The sequence below is a fragment of the Capra hircus genome, chromosome 1 (assembly GCF_001704415.2).
Source record: "Capra hircus breed San Clemente chromosome 1, ASM170441v1, whole genome shotgun sequence".
NCBI classification, from domain to species: domain Eukaryota; kingdom Metazoa; phylum Chordata; class Mammalia; order Artiodactyla; family Bovidae; genus Capra; species Capra hircus.
Genome location: NC_030808.1, coordinates 93561095 through 93580100, shown reverse-complemented (window position 1 = coordinate 93580100; position 19006 = coordinate 93561095). Strand labels below are relative to the sequence as shown.

Here is a 19006-nt window from a genome sequence, read left to right as displayed (position 1 = left end):
ACAGATTTTCTTGTAATATATCAAGGAAAACAACATATCGCAACAGACTGAGTGCCGAACCAGATATGACAACCCAGCTGTCTTATAATAAGCCCAGCATTAAAGACACTTACAAAAGTGTAAACCAATGCTACTATTCACTTCTCACTGAATCTTTTGATTTGAAAAGTATTTTATTTTTATAAAATATATATTGTTGATGTATATTAGATTTATTATTTTATGTAAAAATGAAGCAGTAAATACATATTTTAAATGTTTCAAAATTTAATTTATATTATGATAATCCATAGGTGTACCCTAAATATATTAATAGAAAGAGTCTTTGACATACTCCGTAATTTTTCAGAGTCTAAAAATGTCCAAAGACCAAAATTTTGAGAACTGTTGTTTTGGGTATACAAGGGGCATTTTGTTAACTATCTGCTTGTACTCTCCAGCTGTATAAATAATAATAAATATCGTTTACTGAGAGTCTACCATAGAGATGCATGTTATTTTATCTCTAACCCACATAATAACTCTGTAAATTAGCTTTCTTATTCTAATTTTACAGATCATAAACTGGAATTTAGAGAAATTAAGAAATCCTCCAAGTTCTCCCAGAAATTAAGTGATAGTGTCAGACTACCACTTGACTCCAAAACTTTGGTATTTCTTACTATTTAATACCATCTTTCATAAATGCATGTTATTACTAAAACCACCTCCTGTGGCATGAGTTAAAACTCTATACACAAGGAGCTAATGAACAAAATGATTATTGGATAGATATGGACAAAGGCAAGGGTTAATCTTCAAATGACCTGTTTATCTTTTTTTTGTTTGTTTGTTTGTTTCTTTTTTTTTTTTAATTTTTATTTTTTTTAAATTTTAAAATCTTTAATTCTTACATGCGTTCCCAAACATGAACCCCCCTCCCACCTCCCTCCCCACAACATCTCTCTGGGTCATCCCCATGCACCAGCCCCAAGCAAGCTGCACCCTACGTCAGACATGGACTGGCGATTCAATTCTTACATGACAGTATACATGTTAGAATTCCTATTCTCCCAAATCATCCCACCCTCTCCCTCTCCCTCTGAGTCCAAAAGTCTGGTATACACATCTGTGTCTTTTTTCCTGTCTTGCATACAGGGTCGTCATTGCCAACTTCCTAAATTCCATATATATGTGTTAGTATACTGTATTGGTGTTTTTCTTTCTGGCTTACTTCACTCTGTATAATTGGCTCCATTTTCACCCATCTCATCAGAACTGATTCAAATGAATTCTTTTTAACGGCTGAGTAATACTCCATTGTGTATATGTACCACAGCTTTCTTATCCATTCATCTGCTGATGGACATCTAGGTTGTTTCCATGTCCTGGCTATTATAAACAGTGCTGCGATGAACATTGGGGTACATGTGTCTCTTTCAATTCTGGTTTCCTTGGTGTGTATGCCCAGAAGTGGGATTGCTGGGTCATAAGGTAGTTCTATTTGCAATTTTTTAAGGAATCTCCACACTGTTCTCCATAGTGGCTGTACTAGTTTGCATTCCCACCAACAGTGTAGGAGGGTTCCCTTTTCTCCACACCCTCTCCAGCATTTATTGCTTGCAGATTTTTGGATCGCAGCCATTCTGACTGGTGTGAAGTGGTACCTCATTGTGGTTTTGATTTGCATTTCTCTAATAATGAGTGATGTTGAGCATCTTTTCATGTGTTTGTTAGCCATTCAAATGACCTGTTTATCTTTAGAATTATTATTTTTTTTGAAATTATTTTCAGTTCTGAATTGCCTTCTTTAGACAGTGGGATGTTGGTTTCACAAATCAATATGTTTCAAAGAATGAACACAGTTCATTCAGCTTTTCCTAGGATGAGCTTTTGAAGCCTAATTCTATATTAATTCACCTGTAGTTGCTTAACTTGGTCTGGAAACACTTCATAATTCCATTTCTTGATAATACGCTTAGTCATTTCACCACAGAGAAATTAAGATTTTTCAAAGTTATCAATGCACAATTAAGCTTTGTTCAATTAACTGGCCTACTGCAATACTTATAGGGTGCTGTGTCTTGCAACTCAGAAAACTAAAACAGCATCACAGAGGATACTGGCTTTTGTAGACTGAGCCCACATTGAAGATATAGTGCTCAGAAAAAAAGTGAATCATTGATTTTATTTGTTCCTGAGAGTTTCGTGGAGGAAGGATCACTGCAGGACTGACTCATCTTGTAGGAACCTTATGTAAATTTGTAATGGAAAGATCCTCGGAGGTGAGACCCATCAGGACAGCAGGGAAAAGAGAAACACCCCAGCTTAGTGCACAGAAACACAGTAGTTACCTGAGGAAGGGAATTAGTAAAACAAGGTAATGCATTTAGTTTTAGTCAAATTTGATGTAAAGACCTGACTTTCAAATGGAAATGTCCAAGGAGGCAGTTGGAAATCTCTGACTGAGCTTAAGGAAAGAACAGGATGGAATTTCTATAAGTGAACAGTTTAGATTAGAAATGAGATATGAGGCCATATTTCTTTTGAATGGAAATCACAAAGAAATAAGCCTAAAGGTATGACTGCTAAGCATTGTACAAATCCTTCGTCAGACTGAAAGATGAAGAAAAGAACAAGATAAAAATGGCCAAAATAAAATATGGGAGACATGCAATTACAATACACAAGTTAAAGTGTGAAAGAATTTCAGGAAAGGATATTTCATCAACAGTATAAACTGTTTCAGAGGAGGTGGAATTAAAAGAGAAAAAGAACACTGTGCTTGTCAACCAGAAAGTCATCAGTGACCTGTGAATTGTTGGTGTGAAGGCTAGATCCTCTAAGAATGAGAATAGAAATAAGATGATAGTTTAAGGAACTGATGGAAAGACAACAATTGTAAATAAAGAAATGAAAATAAACAGACAAGGTTTTTTTTTTTTAAAGTATGATTTATTATAACTTACAGTTTTCATCAAAACCAACACAATCAGGCTATTAACCTATACTGAAGTATTAAATCATTATATTAAAACCATTAGTAAAAAATATGACACCCACTGAGATTCCATGAAAATATTTGTAGAAATACTTGAGGGGCTTTATGAACAGTAGGCGGAAATGGTAGGCCAATCATGTACTGTAACGACTTAAAAACATTTTGCGGACTACATATATTGACATTTTATTAGCTCTGCCTGTATTATAGAGAATCTTAAGAATAAGCTTCCAGAACTGGATGAAAATAATTACTTAGAAGAGAATATTAACTACAGATTTTAACAGTTCACTCCTTTGCCAAGGTATACAGATTCAGAGTTTTGGTGATGACTAGGAAACCCTCAGAACTGATGTTGCTACAAATGCAGAAATTCGGTTACATCAGCAGCAAAACTGTAGGGACTACACTATACCTTGACAAAATAATAATATGTTTTCTGAAACAGTATGCCCTTTGTGACAAGAAGAAAACTTGTATAGATGTTTAAAGGAAAATTCAAACTACATTAGTCTAGCAAGAGATGTCACATATGCTACCATTAAAACCAATACTTAAGAGAGCAACATGTCCGACATGCCTTAAAATACATACTTGTACTTTTGAAAGAAGTTTGGAGCTTCAAAAAATTTGGACCACTCTGCCTTACTCAGCAAAATTTCATCTGTGATAGCAAGACCTTGTTTAAACTCCTCAACCATGACCATCCGTGTTGAAACGGACACATTGTACGTGGAGTTCTGTTGTGGGTATGCTGGTGTAATTATAGGCATAAGATGGTACCTATCACTGGGGTTTACCTACATACAACAACAGCCAATCAGTTTCTTCAAGTACATAGTCAACAGATACTTGGACTTTTTACCCCTTGTTAAACTGAACCAATGATTAAATTTTATTTCATTCATAGCTGGAGTTGAGAAAGAAAAACCATGTAAAAAGACTTTTTTTTAAGGAATTCTTTACAGAAACTGTGACTTGGTCTTAACTAATGGGTTGTTTCGATCATTTGGGCATGATTACTCTGGTGACCTTACTAGAAACAGTGAGCCTGTTGAGCAAAATAAAGGTTCTAACTGGCACCTACTGATGTTTAGTTTTTCTCTTGTCAACAACAGAAATAGGGATGTACACACAATTACATTTTTGAGAAACGTCACATTACAGCATGTTCTGTGTAAAATGAACTTTAAACAAACTGGAAACTTAGTCTTTAATATACCCTTAACTTATCAGGAGTAGAAGCTTATTAACACAGGGTACAACTACATTGTCCATGTTGGTATAATTTTAAAAGATAACAAAACAATTTAATAACTATTAATCTTAATCCATATAACTAATGATGAAAGTGGCATTTTTTTTGACAGAAAAAACTGTAAATTCATATCCTTCCCAAATTAAATGTCTTGAGGTTTGGAAAACCTGAAAATACACAACCTGATGCCATTAACAAGGCTTAAAACTGAAAATATTTTTGATACTGTAATGAAAAATAAACAGTGTAGATAAATAGAATTTTATAAACCTAGAAAGCCTTACAAACCTAAATTTCTTTTATCCATTAATAAAGTGCATGTTGTTAACATTTAAACTGAGTTAGCAGTGAAGGTCATAACTTCCAAAAAAGCAGAATGGAGGTTCCTCTTCAGCCCAACCATGCTTTTGTAATCTGAATTCGCCAGACCAATTTTTACAATTATATCATAATAACTGAAGTGATATTGCTTAGACGTTATCTGCCATGATTAAACATTAAGCAACAGTTTTCCTACAATAACCCAATTTTAACAGAATATTTAGATCGAACAAAAAAAATACGGGGATTTTTAGTATCCTTTTATTATTTTTAAGCACAAATGCCCACACAACTTTGACTTACAAGGTAGTTCTATATATAAATTGTTAGTGACTTTGATATTATAAACTACGTACAATTAAATGTGGTTCCAAGGTACATAATTATGCTTCTCACAGCAGAGGACAATTCTAGTTGAGATTAAAAAGAAAATGTGATACGAACATGTCCACTCATACGTAACAGAATGGGAAGTCTCCCTCAGTTTATGCAGATGACTTCTACTCGTTATTGCACAGTGTGAATTTGTAGGGGAAAAAATAATACACTAACCCTTGGGTCCCATACAGGCAAATTAAGATTGCATTCTTCAGGCTGTTTCAATAGGACTGGATTTGGCCATTCCCATTTAGAAAATACCAAGAAAAATTTATGTACAAGAGTTGATGCTATTGCATTTGGATAAAGCTGGCAAGTTCTTGCTACTAGCATAGCCCAGGAAACACCACCGAGGAAACCTAATATATTGGAATAGATGTTGTGGTGTTTGGCCCACAGTTTGATAGCTCTCAGGGTTAACCTGAAGTTGTCAATGTTTGGTACTAGATGTAAAATTTCATCGGTTACCCTGCAACTGTTAAGACTTCTTATACATCTTATATCTAAGTTTTTAAGCAGACTGTCATCTCTTAAATCCAAGTCTTCTGGAATAGTCTGCAGTGCTAATCTTGCAAACAAAATATCAATCTCTATCCCATCAAAACACAGTTTTAAAGTAGACTGATGTTGAGGTATGTTCCTTCTATTCCTGCTTTCTGGAGAGTTTTTGTCATAAATGGATGTTGAATTTTGTCAAAGGCCTTCTCTGCATCTATTGAGATAATCATATGGCTTTTATTTTTCAATTTGTTAATGTGGTGAATTACATTGATTGATTTGCGGATATTGAAGAATCCTTGCATCACTGGGATAAAGCCCACTTGGTCATGGTGTATGATCTTTTTAATATGTTGTAGGATTCTGATTGCTAGAATTTTGTTGAGGATTTTTGCATCTATGTTCATCAGTGATATTGGCCTGTAGTTTTCTTTTTTTGTAGTATCTTTGTCAGGTTTTGGTATTAGGGTGATGGTGGCCTCATAGAATGAGTTTGGAAGTTTACCTTCCTCTGTAATTTTCTGGAAGAGTTTGAGTAGGATAGGTGTTAGCTCTTCTCTAAATTTTTGGTAGAATTCAGCTGTGAAGCCGTCTGGACCTGGGCTTTTGTTTGCTGGAAGATAAAAGCTATATATAACAAACCCACAGCAAACATTATCCTCAATGGTGAAAAATTGAAAGCATTTCCCGTAAAGTCAGGAACAAGACAAGGGTGCCCACTTTCACCACTACTATTCAACATAGTTCTGGAAGTTTTGGCCACAGCAATCAGAGCAGAAAAAGAAATAAAAGGAATCCAAATTGGAAAAGAAGAAGTAAAACTCTCACTGTTTGCAGATGACATGATCCTCTACATAGAAAACCCTAAAGACTCCACCAGAAAATTTCTAGAGCTAATCAATGAATACAGTAAAGTTTCAGGATATAAAATCAACACACAGAAATCCCTAGCATTCCTATGCACTAATAATGAGAAAGTAGAAAAAGAAATTAAGGAAACAATTCCATTCACCATTGCAACGAAAAGAATAAAATACTTAGGAATATATCTACCTAAAGAAACTAAAGACCTATCTAAGAAAACTATAAAACACTGATGAAAGAAATCCAAGAGGACATTAACAGATGGAGAAATATACCATGTTCATGGATTGGAAGAATCAATATAGTGAAAATGAGTATACTACCCAAAGCAATCTACAGATTCAATGCAATCCCTATCAAGCTACCAGCGGTATTTTTCACAGAACTAGAACAAATAATTTCAAGATTTGTATGGAAATACAGAAAACCTCGAATAAAGAAGAATGGAACTGGAGGAATCAACTTGCCTGACTTCAGGCTCTACTACAAAGCCACAGTCATCAAGACAGTATGGTACTGGCACAAAGACAGAAATATAGATCAATGAAACAAAATAGAAAGCCCAGAGATAAATCCACACACATATGGACACCTTATCTTTGACAAAGGAGGCAAGAATATACAATGGAGTAAAGACAATCTCTTTAACAAGTGGTGCTTGGAAAACTGGTCAACCACTGTAAAAGAATAAAACTAGATCACTTTCTAACACCGCACACAAAAATAAACTCAAAATGGATTAAAGATCTAAATGTAAGACTAGAAACTATAAAACTCCTAGAGGAGAATATAGGCAAAACACTCTCCGACATATATCACAGCAGGATCCTCTATGATCCACCTCCCAGAATTCTGGAAATAAAAGCAAAAATAAACAAATGGGATCTAATTAAAATTAAAAGTAAAGCTTCTGCACAACAAAGGAAAATATAAGCAAGGTGAAAAGACAGCCTTCTGAATGGGAGAAAATAATAGCAAATGAAGCAACAGACAAAAAACTAATCTCAAAAATATATAAGCAACTTATGCAGCTCAATTCCAGAAAAATCAAAAAATGGGCCAAAGAACTAAATAGACATTTCTCCAAAGAAGACATACGGATGACTAACAAACACATGAAAAGATGCTCAACATCACTCATTATTAGAGAAATGCAAATCAAAACCACAATGAGGTACCATTTCACACCAGTCAGAGTGGCTGTGATCCGAAAGTATACAAGCACTAAATGCTGGAGAGGGTGTGGAGAAAAGGGAACCCTCTTGCACTGTTGGTGGGAATGCAAACTAATACAGCCACTATGGAAAACAGTGTGGAGATTCCTTAAAAAATTGCACATAGAGCTGCCTTATGACCCAGCAATCCCACTGCTGGGCATACACACTGAGGAAACCAGAATTGAAAGAGACACATGTACCCCAATGTTCATCGCAGCACTGTTTATAATAGCCAGGACATGGAAACAACCTAGATGTCCATCAGCAGATGAATGGATAAGAAAGCTGTGGTACATATACACAATGGAGTATTACTCAGCCATTAAAAAGAATACATTTGAATCAGTTCTAATGAGATGGATGAAATTGGAGCCGATTATACAGAGTGAAGTAAGCCAGAAAGAGAAACACCAGTACAGTATACTAACACATATATATGGAATTTAGAAAGATAATAATGATGACCCTGTATGCAAGACAGCAAAAGAGACACAGATGTGTAGAGTGGACTTTTGGACTGTGAGGGAGAGGGAGAGAGTGGGATGATTTGGGAGAATGGCATTGAAACACGTATACTATCATGTAAGAAACGAATCGCCAGTCTATGTGATTCAGGATACAGGATGCTTGGGGCTGGTGCATGGGGATGATCCAGAGAGATAATATGGGGAGGGAGGTGGGAGGGGGGTTCGTGTTTGGGAACTCATGTACACCCGTGGTGGATTCATGTCAATGTATGGCAAAACCAAAACAGTATTGTAAAGTAAAATAAAAAAAGAAAAAAAAATTCAATGTAAAAAAAAAATAAAGTAGACTGATGGATGAAGCTGGAATGATGCATGGTTGATTCAAGAGAAAAATTTCTCTATCTTCAGGTTGTCTGGTCAGCGTGTGAAACATATACCCTCTGAGCACCTGTGCTATATGGCACTCTTCTCGGTGCTTGGAATACACCAGTATATTTTAACCCCGCATCCCTACACTGTGAGGCCTAATGTCTTTTTAAACTACATAATGACCTCCTGGTCTTGGGCTAATTAAGCACAATTTAAAGAATCATATTGTTGTGTACGTGATGTGGTGTGTTAGTAAACTGGTTTCCTGTGGGGAGGGGGACATGAAAAATGAAAAGCCATATTGTACTATTGGATTATTTCCATGGTGTAAATATTATATGATGGCCAGTTTCTAGCTACAATATCATACCATGCACATGAGTTGGGCATGTGCAGAATGGCTTCCTGAGAGCCAGTACAGCCAGACTTCAGCATGGTCCTGGCATGTCTTGTTTAGTGTTCTGAGTATATTGATATACTTCTAACTTGACTTTATTCACCTGTACAGTGGAGAAACTATTTTGCAATTATAGAGATGGAATTCATTGCTGAATAGTTTTGGTGGAATCAAAAACAGGAGGATGCAATCTATCAAAAAGATCACCTTAATCATAGATCTTTATATGTGAAAATGATTTTAAATTTAGATGTGAAAAACAACAGACAATTAAAAAATAAACTCACAGATGGTAGACAACTTTTAGAAATACTGTAATAACACCTCATTTATCTAACACCATCAGGGGATGAGCTGTTTCACATAAGTGAATTTTCCTATTGAATATAACTTACAGATTTAAGCACTAGCACTTTTTAATTTTAAACAAGTTTATGTGGAAACTTTAAAAATGGATTAGACAATTCCTTGCCTTCTTTATATTTATAACATATGTTGTGAATTCAAAAATAATGTATGATCATTATATAACATTTTAAAATAGAGACATAGAGGATAAAATAAAATCTATTTTTAATCTCATCATGTAGAGATAATTAATATTAGCATGTTGGTTTATTTCATTTTTATCGTATTTGCATTCATGTTTTTAACAAGTTGAATTATTTTGTATCTAGCATATGTCACATACATTTATTTGTAAGCATTTTTCTGCATTATTAACTATTCTTGGAATACATGGTTTTTAATGGGTGCATAATATTTCGGCAAATGGATATATTATAATTATTTTAAATATATGCATACTGTTATTTCAGTTCAGTTCAGTTCAGTTGCTCAGTGGTGTCTGACTCGTTGTGACACCATGAACTGAAGCACACCAGGCCTCCCTGTCCATCACCAACTCCCAGAGTCCACCCAAACCCATGTCCATCGAGTCGATGATGCCATCCAACCATCTCATCCTCTGTTGTCCCCTTCTCCTCCTGCCCTCAATCTTTCCCAACACCAGAGTCTTGTCCAGTGAGTCAGCTCTTTGCATCAGGTGGCCAAAGTATTGGAGTTTCAGCCCCAACATCAGTCCTTCCAATGAACACCCAGGACTGGTCTCCTTTAGGATGGACTGGTTGGATCTCCTTGCAGTCCAAACGACTCTCAAGAGTCTTCTCCAACACCGCAGTTCAAAAGCATCAATTCTTCAGTGCTCAGCTTTCTTTATAGTCCAACTCTCACATCCATACATGACCACTGGAAAAACCATAGCCTTGACTAGATGGACCTTTGTTGGCAAAGTAATGTCTCTGCTTTTTAATATGCTGTCTAGGTTGGTCATAATTTTCCTTCCAAGGAGTAAGTGTCTTTTAATTTCATGGCTGCAGTCACCATCTGCAGTAATTTTGGAGCCCAGAAAAATAAAGTCAGCCACTCTTTCCACTGTTTCCCCATCTATTTCTTATGAAGTGATGGGACCAGATGCCGTGATCTACGTTTTCTGAATGGTGATTTTTAAGCCAATTTTTTCACTCTCCTCTTTCACTTTCATCAAGAGGCCATTTAGTTCTTTTTCACTTTCTGCCATAAGGGTGGTGACACCTGCGTATCTGAGGTTATTGATTTTTCTCCTGGAAATCTTGATTCCAGCTTATGCTTCATCCAGCCCAACATTTCACATGATATACTCTGCACATAAGTTAAATAAGCAGGGTGACAATATATAGCCTTGAAATACTCCTTTTCCTATTTGGAACCCGTCTGTTGTTCCATGTCCAGTTCTAACTGTTGCTTCCTGACCTGCATACAGGTTTCTCAAGAGGCAGGTCAGGTGGTCTGTTATGCCTATCTCTTTCAGAATTTTCCACAGTTTGTTGTGATCCACACAGTATAAGGCTTTGGCATAGTCAATAAAGCAGAAATAGATGTTTTTCTGGAACTCTCTTGCTTTTTCCATGATCCAGCCAATGTTGGCAATTTGATCTCTGATTCTTCTACCTTTTCTAAAACCAGCTTGAACATCTGGAAGTTCATGGCTCACATTCTGTTGAAGCCTGGCTTGGAGAATTTTGAGCATTACTTTACTAGTGTGTGAGATGAGTGCAGTTGTGCAATAGTTTGAGCATTCTCTGGCATTGCCTTTCTTTGGGATTGGAATGAAAACTGACCTTTTCCAGTCCCATGGCCCCTGCTGAGTTTTCAATATTTGCTGGCATATTGAGTGCGGCACTGTCACAGCATCATCTTTCAGGATTTGAAACAGCTCAACTGGAATTCCATCACTTCCACTAACTTTGTTCGTAGTGATGCTTCCTAAGGCCCACTTGACTTCACATTCCAGGATATCTGGCTCTAGGTGAGTGATCACATCATCATGATTATCTGGATCATGAAGATCTTTTTTGTACAGTTCTTCTGTGTATTCTTGCCACTTCTTCTTAATATCTTCTGCTTCTGTTAGGTCCATACCATTTCTGTCCTTTATTGAGCCCATCTTTGCATGAAATGTTCCCTTGGTATCTCTAATTTTCTTGAAGAGATCTCTAGTCTCTCCCATTCTATTGTTTTCCTCTCTATCTTTGCATTGATCTCTGAGGAAGGCTTTCTTATCTCTGCTTGCTGTTCTTTGGAACTCTGCATTCAAATGGCTATATCTTTCCTTTTCTCTTTTACGTTTCACTTCCCACGTTTTCACAGCTATTTGTAAGGCCTCCAGACAGCCATTTTGCTTTTTTGCATTTCTTTTCCATGGGGATGGTCTTGATCCCTGTCTCCTGTACAATGTCACGAACCTCATTCCATAGTTCATCAGGTACTCTATCAGATCTAGTCCCTTAAATCTATTTCTCACTTCCACTGTATAGTCATAAGGGATTTGATTTAGGTCATACCTGAATGTTGTTGTGGTTTTCTCCACTTCCTTCAATTTCAGTCTGAATTTGGCAATAAGGAGTTCATGATCTGAGCCACAGTCAGCTCCTGGTCTTGTTTTTGCTGACTGTATAGAGCTTCTCCATCTTTGGCTGCAAAGAATATAATCAGTCTAATTTCGGTGTTGACCATCTGATGATGGCCCTGTGTAGAGTCTTCTCTTGTGTTGTTGGAAGAGGGTGTTTGCTATGACTAGTGTGTTCTCTTGGCAGAACTCTATTAGCCCTTGCCCTGCTTCATTCTGTACTCCAAGGCCAAATTTGCCTGTTACTCCAGGTGTTTCTTGACTTCCTACTTTTGCATTCCAGTCCCCTATAATGAAAAGGGCATCTTTTTTGGGTGTACTGTTATTTAGGTTGTTTCAATTTTTTTCTTAATTTTATCTTTATGTACTTCTTTGACGTTCATGATCATAGATTCTTGGTAGTGGAATTAGTGGGTCAAAAGATAAGGTGATTGTTTTCAACTTTTAGTGGAATTAGTCAAATTATAGTACAAATTGTTCAAACTTTGATCAGAAAGATTATGAAAATTAACACTTCCATAAAAAATGTATAAGAGTAACCATCTATTTGTGTTTTCACCGTGAACAAGTATAGCTATCTTTGTCACTGTTTTTAACCCATGTGCTGTATGTCATAACGACTCAGTCATCATCATTCACATAAGTGCAATAAATGAGATAAGTGAAAGCACCTAGTCTGCTCCCTGACACAGAGTTATTGTTTAGCAGTAGCTTCATAGGTCACAGTTATGGGTTCATGCAATAAAGATTTATTTCTCATTCACATTCAGTATGGGTCAGTGAGGGGCCTGCTGTATGTACTCAAACAGGCATCCAGGCTTCTTCCCTCTGTTGCCTCCACCATCACTTTGGGCCTCACAGTCCTCCTTTCCATTTCTTTTTCCCAACTTTGTTGAAATGTAATTGACATATAAGAAAGTTTAAGATGTACAGCATGATGACTTGATATATGTATGTTGCACAGTGATTGTCATAATAAGGTTAGTTAATGCCTTCTTCTTACGTAATTGCATGTGTGGTGAGAAACTTTAAAGTTTACTCTCTTAGCAACTTTCAGGAATACAATACAGTATGTTAACTATAGTTACTGTGCTGTGTAGTGCGTCTGTAATAAGTGAGTTCAGTCAGTGCAGTTTCATATTATGGCTGAAAAAATTGAAAATAAAACTTGTTCTAAATGTTATCCACTGCAGTTCAATTAAAAGTATGTAAAGGGAAATTCAGTATGAGTTCTGGAATTGAGCAACTGATCTGAATTGGTGTATGACTAGGTTATAATAGAGCTACTCTTGATTCCATAGCTACTAAATGTGTGGTCTTCATCCGAAAGATGTTTTATAATATTTGTTCTGTATCCATCATAAGGTTATTAGGTTTGAGTGAGATCAAGCATTCAAAAGAAATAAAGGTGGTATCAAAAAATACTACTATTATATTAAATAATATTCTATTTATATTTGAAAGATTTAAATTTTAATCATCTGTATTGCTTTCTATGTGTTGCTGGTTGGTTTGGATATATTTTACACAAAATTTCAGTAATTTATCCTTGACATTACAATAGATAGTATACCTTTAAAATAGTTACTGAAACATGTCTTTAAAGAGAGCAAATTGTCAATTTCCAACTGAGCATTTATTTGGTCACTAAAACATAGCAGTACCCTTCTGTGTTGTTGAAAGTGAAGTTGCTCAGTTGTATCCAACTCTTTGCAACCCTATGGCCTGTAGCCTGCACCAGGCTCCTCTGTGCATGGGATTCTCCAGGCAAGAATATTGGAGTGAGTTGCCATTTCCTTCTCCAGGGGATCTTCCTGACCCAGGGATTGAACCCAGGTCTCCCACGTTGCAAGCAGACGCTTTACCCTCTCAGCCACCAGGGAAGCTGTGTGTTGTTAACTATTAATAGTTCTTCTACTTCCACTTACAGTGATGGCTGTCTCCTCTTTCTAATGGTTCTTAGGAAAGCAGTTCTGTTACATAGGCTGTAGTATGTTTGCTTGGCTGATTAGTCTCTGTCACTTAAAAATGCTTCTTGACTTGTGGCACTTGTACCCATAACTTTAAAAGATTCAAGAGAATATTCCCAGGGTAGTTGGATTGAGACTGGCATTTGAGGGATGTCTATAATGCAAAATTAAGTCCTCAAACTGTTGGTATTTATATATATTTGAAAACTTACAAAGAATCAGTAGCATTTAGTACATCCACAGTGTTTTGCAGCCACAGCTTCCATCTTATTCTAGATCATCCTTATTACTCCAAAGTAAAACCCCTTAAGTGATTTCTCCCTATTCTCCCTACTCTCTGACCCTTCAATCACCATTCCAAATTCTGTGTTTTTAAATGCTTTTTAATTTAGAAATAATTTCAAACTTATGAAAAGTTACAAAATAAAAATAGTACAAAATACAGCTATTTGCATTTTATCCAGATTCACCTACTGTAAATTTTTTAACCCTTTTGCCTCTTTCTTTAAATATGTAATTATTATAATTGCATATTAATTATAGATATATATTCTTATATAATTATACCCATGTGTATAGACATATTATAAACCAATTTGAGAGTAGTCATTAGACACCTGTGTGGTTTGGACAGATTCCCCTTTAGAACTGACTTGTCCTCTTCTATAGGCCACCAGGGCTGCATCTAAAGCATAGACGTGGCTCTATCTCTCATACAATCAAAACCCAATAAAAACTCCTTTTTGCCTACAGAGTAATCCACTTTGTACGGCATTCAGTCTGCTCCACACTCTGTCTTCGATCTCCTCTCCCACCTCTTCAGTTGCCCCTATTTCCTTGTCTGTCATTAGCTCTATCCATACTGAACTGCCTCTGATTGCCTGTATTTTGCATTATTTTTCTGGAAGTTTTTTCTTGCAGATATATCTATCTCTCTGTCTCCTCGTTAGGTTCCTCCATGGCTCAGCTTAAATGCATATATTTGTGATGCATTATGCTTCCCTGACCTCTTCCCCCGACACAGAACTTGTAGCATAGGGACTACAATCGTGGATTTGTTTGGCTGAATCTCGGCCTGTATTCTTTAGCCATGTAGTTTTCATAAATTTCCTTGTTGTTTCTTTTGCTGCTTACCTGTAAGCTGTTAGTAATGATAGTACTCATCTCCTGAAGCTGTTCATAGTATTAAATAAGATAACGCTTCTAGCTTCTAAGTGCCTAAAACAGTATGTGTTGTGTGTTAGTTGCTCAGTCATGTCCAACTGTTTGCTACCTTGCAGACTGTAGCCCACCAGGCTCCTCTGTCCATGGGATTTCCCAGGCAGGAATACTGGAGTGGGTTGCCATTCCCTTCTCCAGGAGATCTTCCCAACCCAGGGGTAGAACCCAGGCCTCCTGCATTGCCTGCATATTCCATACCGTCTGAGCCACCAGTAAGACTCTGAAGAAGTGAATTTACTCAGTCATGTCCCACTCTTTGCAATCCTATGGACTGTAGCCTACCAGGCTCCTCTGTCCATGGAATTTTCAAGGTAAGAATACTGGAGTGGGTTGCCATTTCCTTTTCCCTAAAACAGTATAGAAGAGAGTAATGAGTCAGTAACGTGTTAATTACAGACTTTTGCAGCACACAACTCAGTATATTTTGATTTGTTGTTGTTGTTGTTTAGTCATTAAGTCATGTCTGACTCTTCTGCAACCCCATGGACTGTAGCCTGCCAGGCTCCTTTGTCCTTGTCCTGGGATTTCCCAGGCAAGGATACTAGAGTGGGTTGCCATTTCCTTCTCCAGGAAATCTTCCCAATGCAAGGATAGAACCAGCATCTCCTATACTGGGAGACAGATTCTTTACCACTGAGCCACCTGCGAAGCCGATATTCTGATTAGTTGTTTATGTATCTGTCAGTCTCCCATGGAAGACTATAAACTTCTTAATGGTTGAGACCTTGTTTATTCATCTTTATACCTCCAGCCCAGGCTTCACTAGAGTTCACTTTTGGATAATAAACACTGCTGATTCTATAGGTAAATGCGCTTCTGACAGAATAGGTTGTAAGAGGAATCTTTGACATAACATAAAGCAAAGGTGGAATCTGCATTGAGTCTTTAGCTCATAAATGCTTTTGTAATCTCAGCAAAGAAGAATTCTAATGTTTTTCTAGGGAAAAAATCAAGTGAAAGAGTAAGTTGCTTTCCAGGAAAAAAGAATACAAGAGAAGCCTTTGTCATTGTAGCAATTTACTGAGGAAGACATTACACTTGGGATACTTCTGTTGGTTCAGATCATCCTCGAGGAAATAAAGGTAATTTCTAGGAAATGACTGTAATGCAGTGCAGGTAACAGAAATTGTGAAGGAAACAGATGACAAAGAGACAAAAATTCACAATAAGCTAATAGTACTTCAGAATCAGTTACTAAGATTAAATTTATCATAGATGTACTTGTTAGCTAGGGTGCCGTTACAAGTTATCACAAACTAAATGGCTTAAACAACAGAAGTTTATTGTTTCACAGTCCTGAAGTCCTAGATCAAGATGTCAGCAGGGCTGAATCCCTCTGAGGGCTGTGAGAAAGAATCATCCCTCTTACCCAGCTTTTGATATTTTACTGGTGAACTTTGGTGTTTTTTGGCTTACAGACACTTCACCCTGGTCTCTGCCTTCATGTTCAAGGTATTCTCCTTGTATCTGTTTAAAATCCCCTTGTTTATGAGGACTTGTTGTGCTTGTGTTTAGTTGCTCAGTCATGTCTGACTCTGCAACTCCATGGACTGTAACCCTGCCAGGCTCCTCTGTCCATGGGGATTCTCCAGGTGAAAATACTGGAGTGGATTGCCATGCCCTCCTACAGGGGATCTTCCCAACCCAGGGATCAAACCCAAGTCTCCCACATTGTAGGCAGATTCTTGACCGTCTGAGCCATAAGGGCGCAAGTCATATGGACACAAGTCATATTGGGTTAGGAGCCCAACCTACTACAGTATGGCTTCATCCTAGTTGCATCTGCAAACACCCTATTGCTTTTAGTGTAGGTCACATTCTGAGATATCGGGGGTTAGGATTGGAGAGACATCATCAACCTTCAGCAAAGACTTTAGAGAATGTGTTTAAAGTTTATTAAAGGCAGAATTTCAATGTGTATGATTTTGTCCTTCTACTGGACTTGTAATGGCATTGTTTTCATGCTGCTTTTTGGCACTTAGGTGTTGAGAACAAACACATTTAATGTTTCTCAACTTGTGTCTATGATACTTGCTATTCCTGTACACTAGAGAAATTTCCTGTCTAAATAGATAGGTTTATGATTGCTTAGAGATCATGAACCTGAACTTTGCTGAAGCAGGCAGGTTTGCAAATTTTAGCAGTATTGACATTCCAAGAAAGAAGATAATGAATTCCAGCTTTCAGAAATTCAGATCTGATTATTAATGCAGAAGTTAATGGGGTTAATATAAAACTCACCAGAAATAAAATATTTAGAACAACTGTAGAGCTATGATAGAATTTAGGGACTTGGGGAACATGCTATCCTTCTCTTAAGAAAAGATAATTAGGTCCAAAATAAAGAACCCTGTATTCTCAGTCCCTAAGCACAGACACAGGATGCTGGTTACATTATACTGTAAGATAAATTTGAAAATGCTTAGCTTCTTAGTGTGCCCAGTGGTAATGTATCTTAAAATTTGACCATAAGCTTTAAAACTGTCTCTTTCTTTCTTCTTCCTTTTTTTCCAACAAAGAAACAAATCTTCCCTATCTTCTCTGTTATTTCATCCTTTTCATTATGCCTTTATGAATGACTTCATTGTTTTACCTCCTTACATCTTGACCTATATAGAAAGTGTATAGGTGAGCCATATAGGGAATTGTGTTCTTTATGCAGAAAGAATGTTTCAAGGGTAAAATTTGTAGTTAGGAATTATATTAAATAGTTAAATAGAAAATAGCTTCTGTTAGCAAATTGTATATGAGTTAACCTTGAGGAACTGCCAGTATCTAGCATTGTGCCTTGGGTAGAAGGAATTTATTAATATTGCCAACCTCCTTAAAATTATTAAAGTTATCCTCTATTTAATATTTTTTCCTGAAAATTAATATTTTTCTCTCTTACTATTATTAATAAAGAAATAGTCCTACCTAGAATGTGAATACAAAAAATGTCACAGGGACATAAGTTCTTAGAGAATTTAATTACTATGCCTGCAGTATCTTGTTCTCAGCGTTTTTCAATTATCAACTTTAAAAAAATCTGTTATTTATGCTCTGTTAAGTTACTTTTATTTAACTCTTGAGTTTTTGACCAAAATAAGATAGCAAGTTGTTTTTATCTGTCCTCTCAGGAATCTTTTGAGTTGATGTATCTCTCATCATGAATAATTAAACAGTGTTGGATTGTAAATTCCATAAAGAATGCAGTATTTCAGAGATCAGTATTTATGTCACAGAAGACAGATATATTGAGGAAGCAAATCTTCTAATTCTATATAAAGCTTACTTTCAAGTGTACAGTATAAGAAATTTTTCATGTAACCAGAAGTCCAAACCTCTGGTAATCAAAGAGTCAGTAAGCACACAATAGAAATCTATTTATGGTCCAGTATCCTTCCTAATATTAAGATCTATGAAAAATGTTAATGCTATCTCTAAGTCTGTGAATTTAAACTGTTACAAAGTAAAAGAAATACTGAAAAGCTGTATTTATAATTACTGAAAATTGAGAATCTTTATTATCCTGGAAAGCATAGCAGGCCTTCCTAGAATAATGCCAGAAAACGTCAAAGAAGACATTGTTTTCTCTGTTCATTTTGAATGTTGGCCATTGGGTTAAAAGGAGGGCTGGTTTCCCCAACTGTAGAAAATGAGCTTTGAAGCTCTGTAAATTCTAATTTGCAGAAAAGATGTTTATAATGAATTCAACTTTCTCTGCTTTGACCTTCAAATGTACACCTTGAATACCAGAAAGAAAAGAAAAATTATAAAACTTTAGTGAAATAATTGCCACTTAAGGAATTTGAATCTTGAGTATGACTCCTCACATATAGTGATCCAACAGGGTCTTTTCCAGAAAACTCTCTCTCACCCCTCCCCTTCAATTTGCCCACTGCCAATGGTCTGTTAATAGGAGTATTATATAATAAAATAGTGGATTTCTCTTTGCATTGGGCATTAATTCCTCATCTACTTTAAATGTGTGCATTCACTTTACAGTCCCCAAAGAAATATCCTTAAGTCAGCTTCTCAGCATGTTCTTACTGGTCAGGAGGAGAAACCTGCTGTGTGCTCTGCAGCTGCCAGGATGCCAGCAGGCTAATAACACAGGGCTGCCTTTAACAAGGTGGT

At 36.5% G+C, this 19006-nt stretch overlaps 1 protein-coding gene across 1 annotated transcript in view; it reads right to left on the bottom strand.

Annotated features, from left to right (window-relative positions):
* The window catches only part of LOC108636355 (poly(A) polymerase type 3-like), a 53443-nt gene continuing 37644 nt past the window's right edge, over positions 3208-19006 (bottom strand). Inside the window, exons 2-3 of the mRNA XM_018050230.1 lie at positions 5112-5558; positions 3208-3780 (exon numbers count right to left, since the gene is read on the bottom strand). Coding sequence (XP_017905719.1) covers positions 3562-3780; positions 5112-5558 — 666 coding nt within the window. The 3' untranslated portion in view covers positions 3208-3561. The remainder of the gene's footprint in view (positions 3781-5111; positions 5559-19006) is intronic.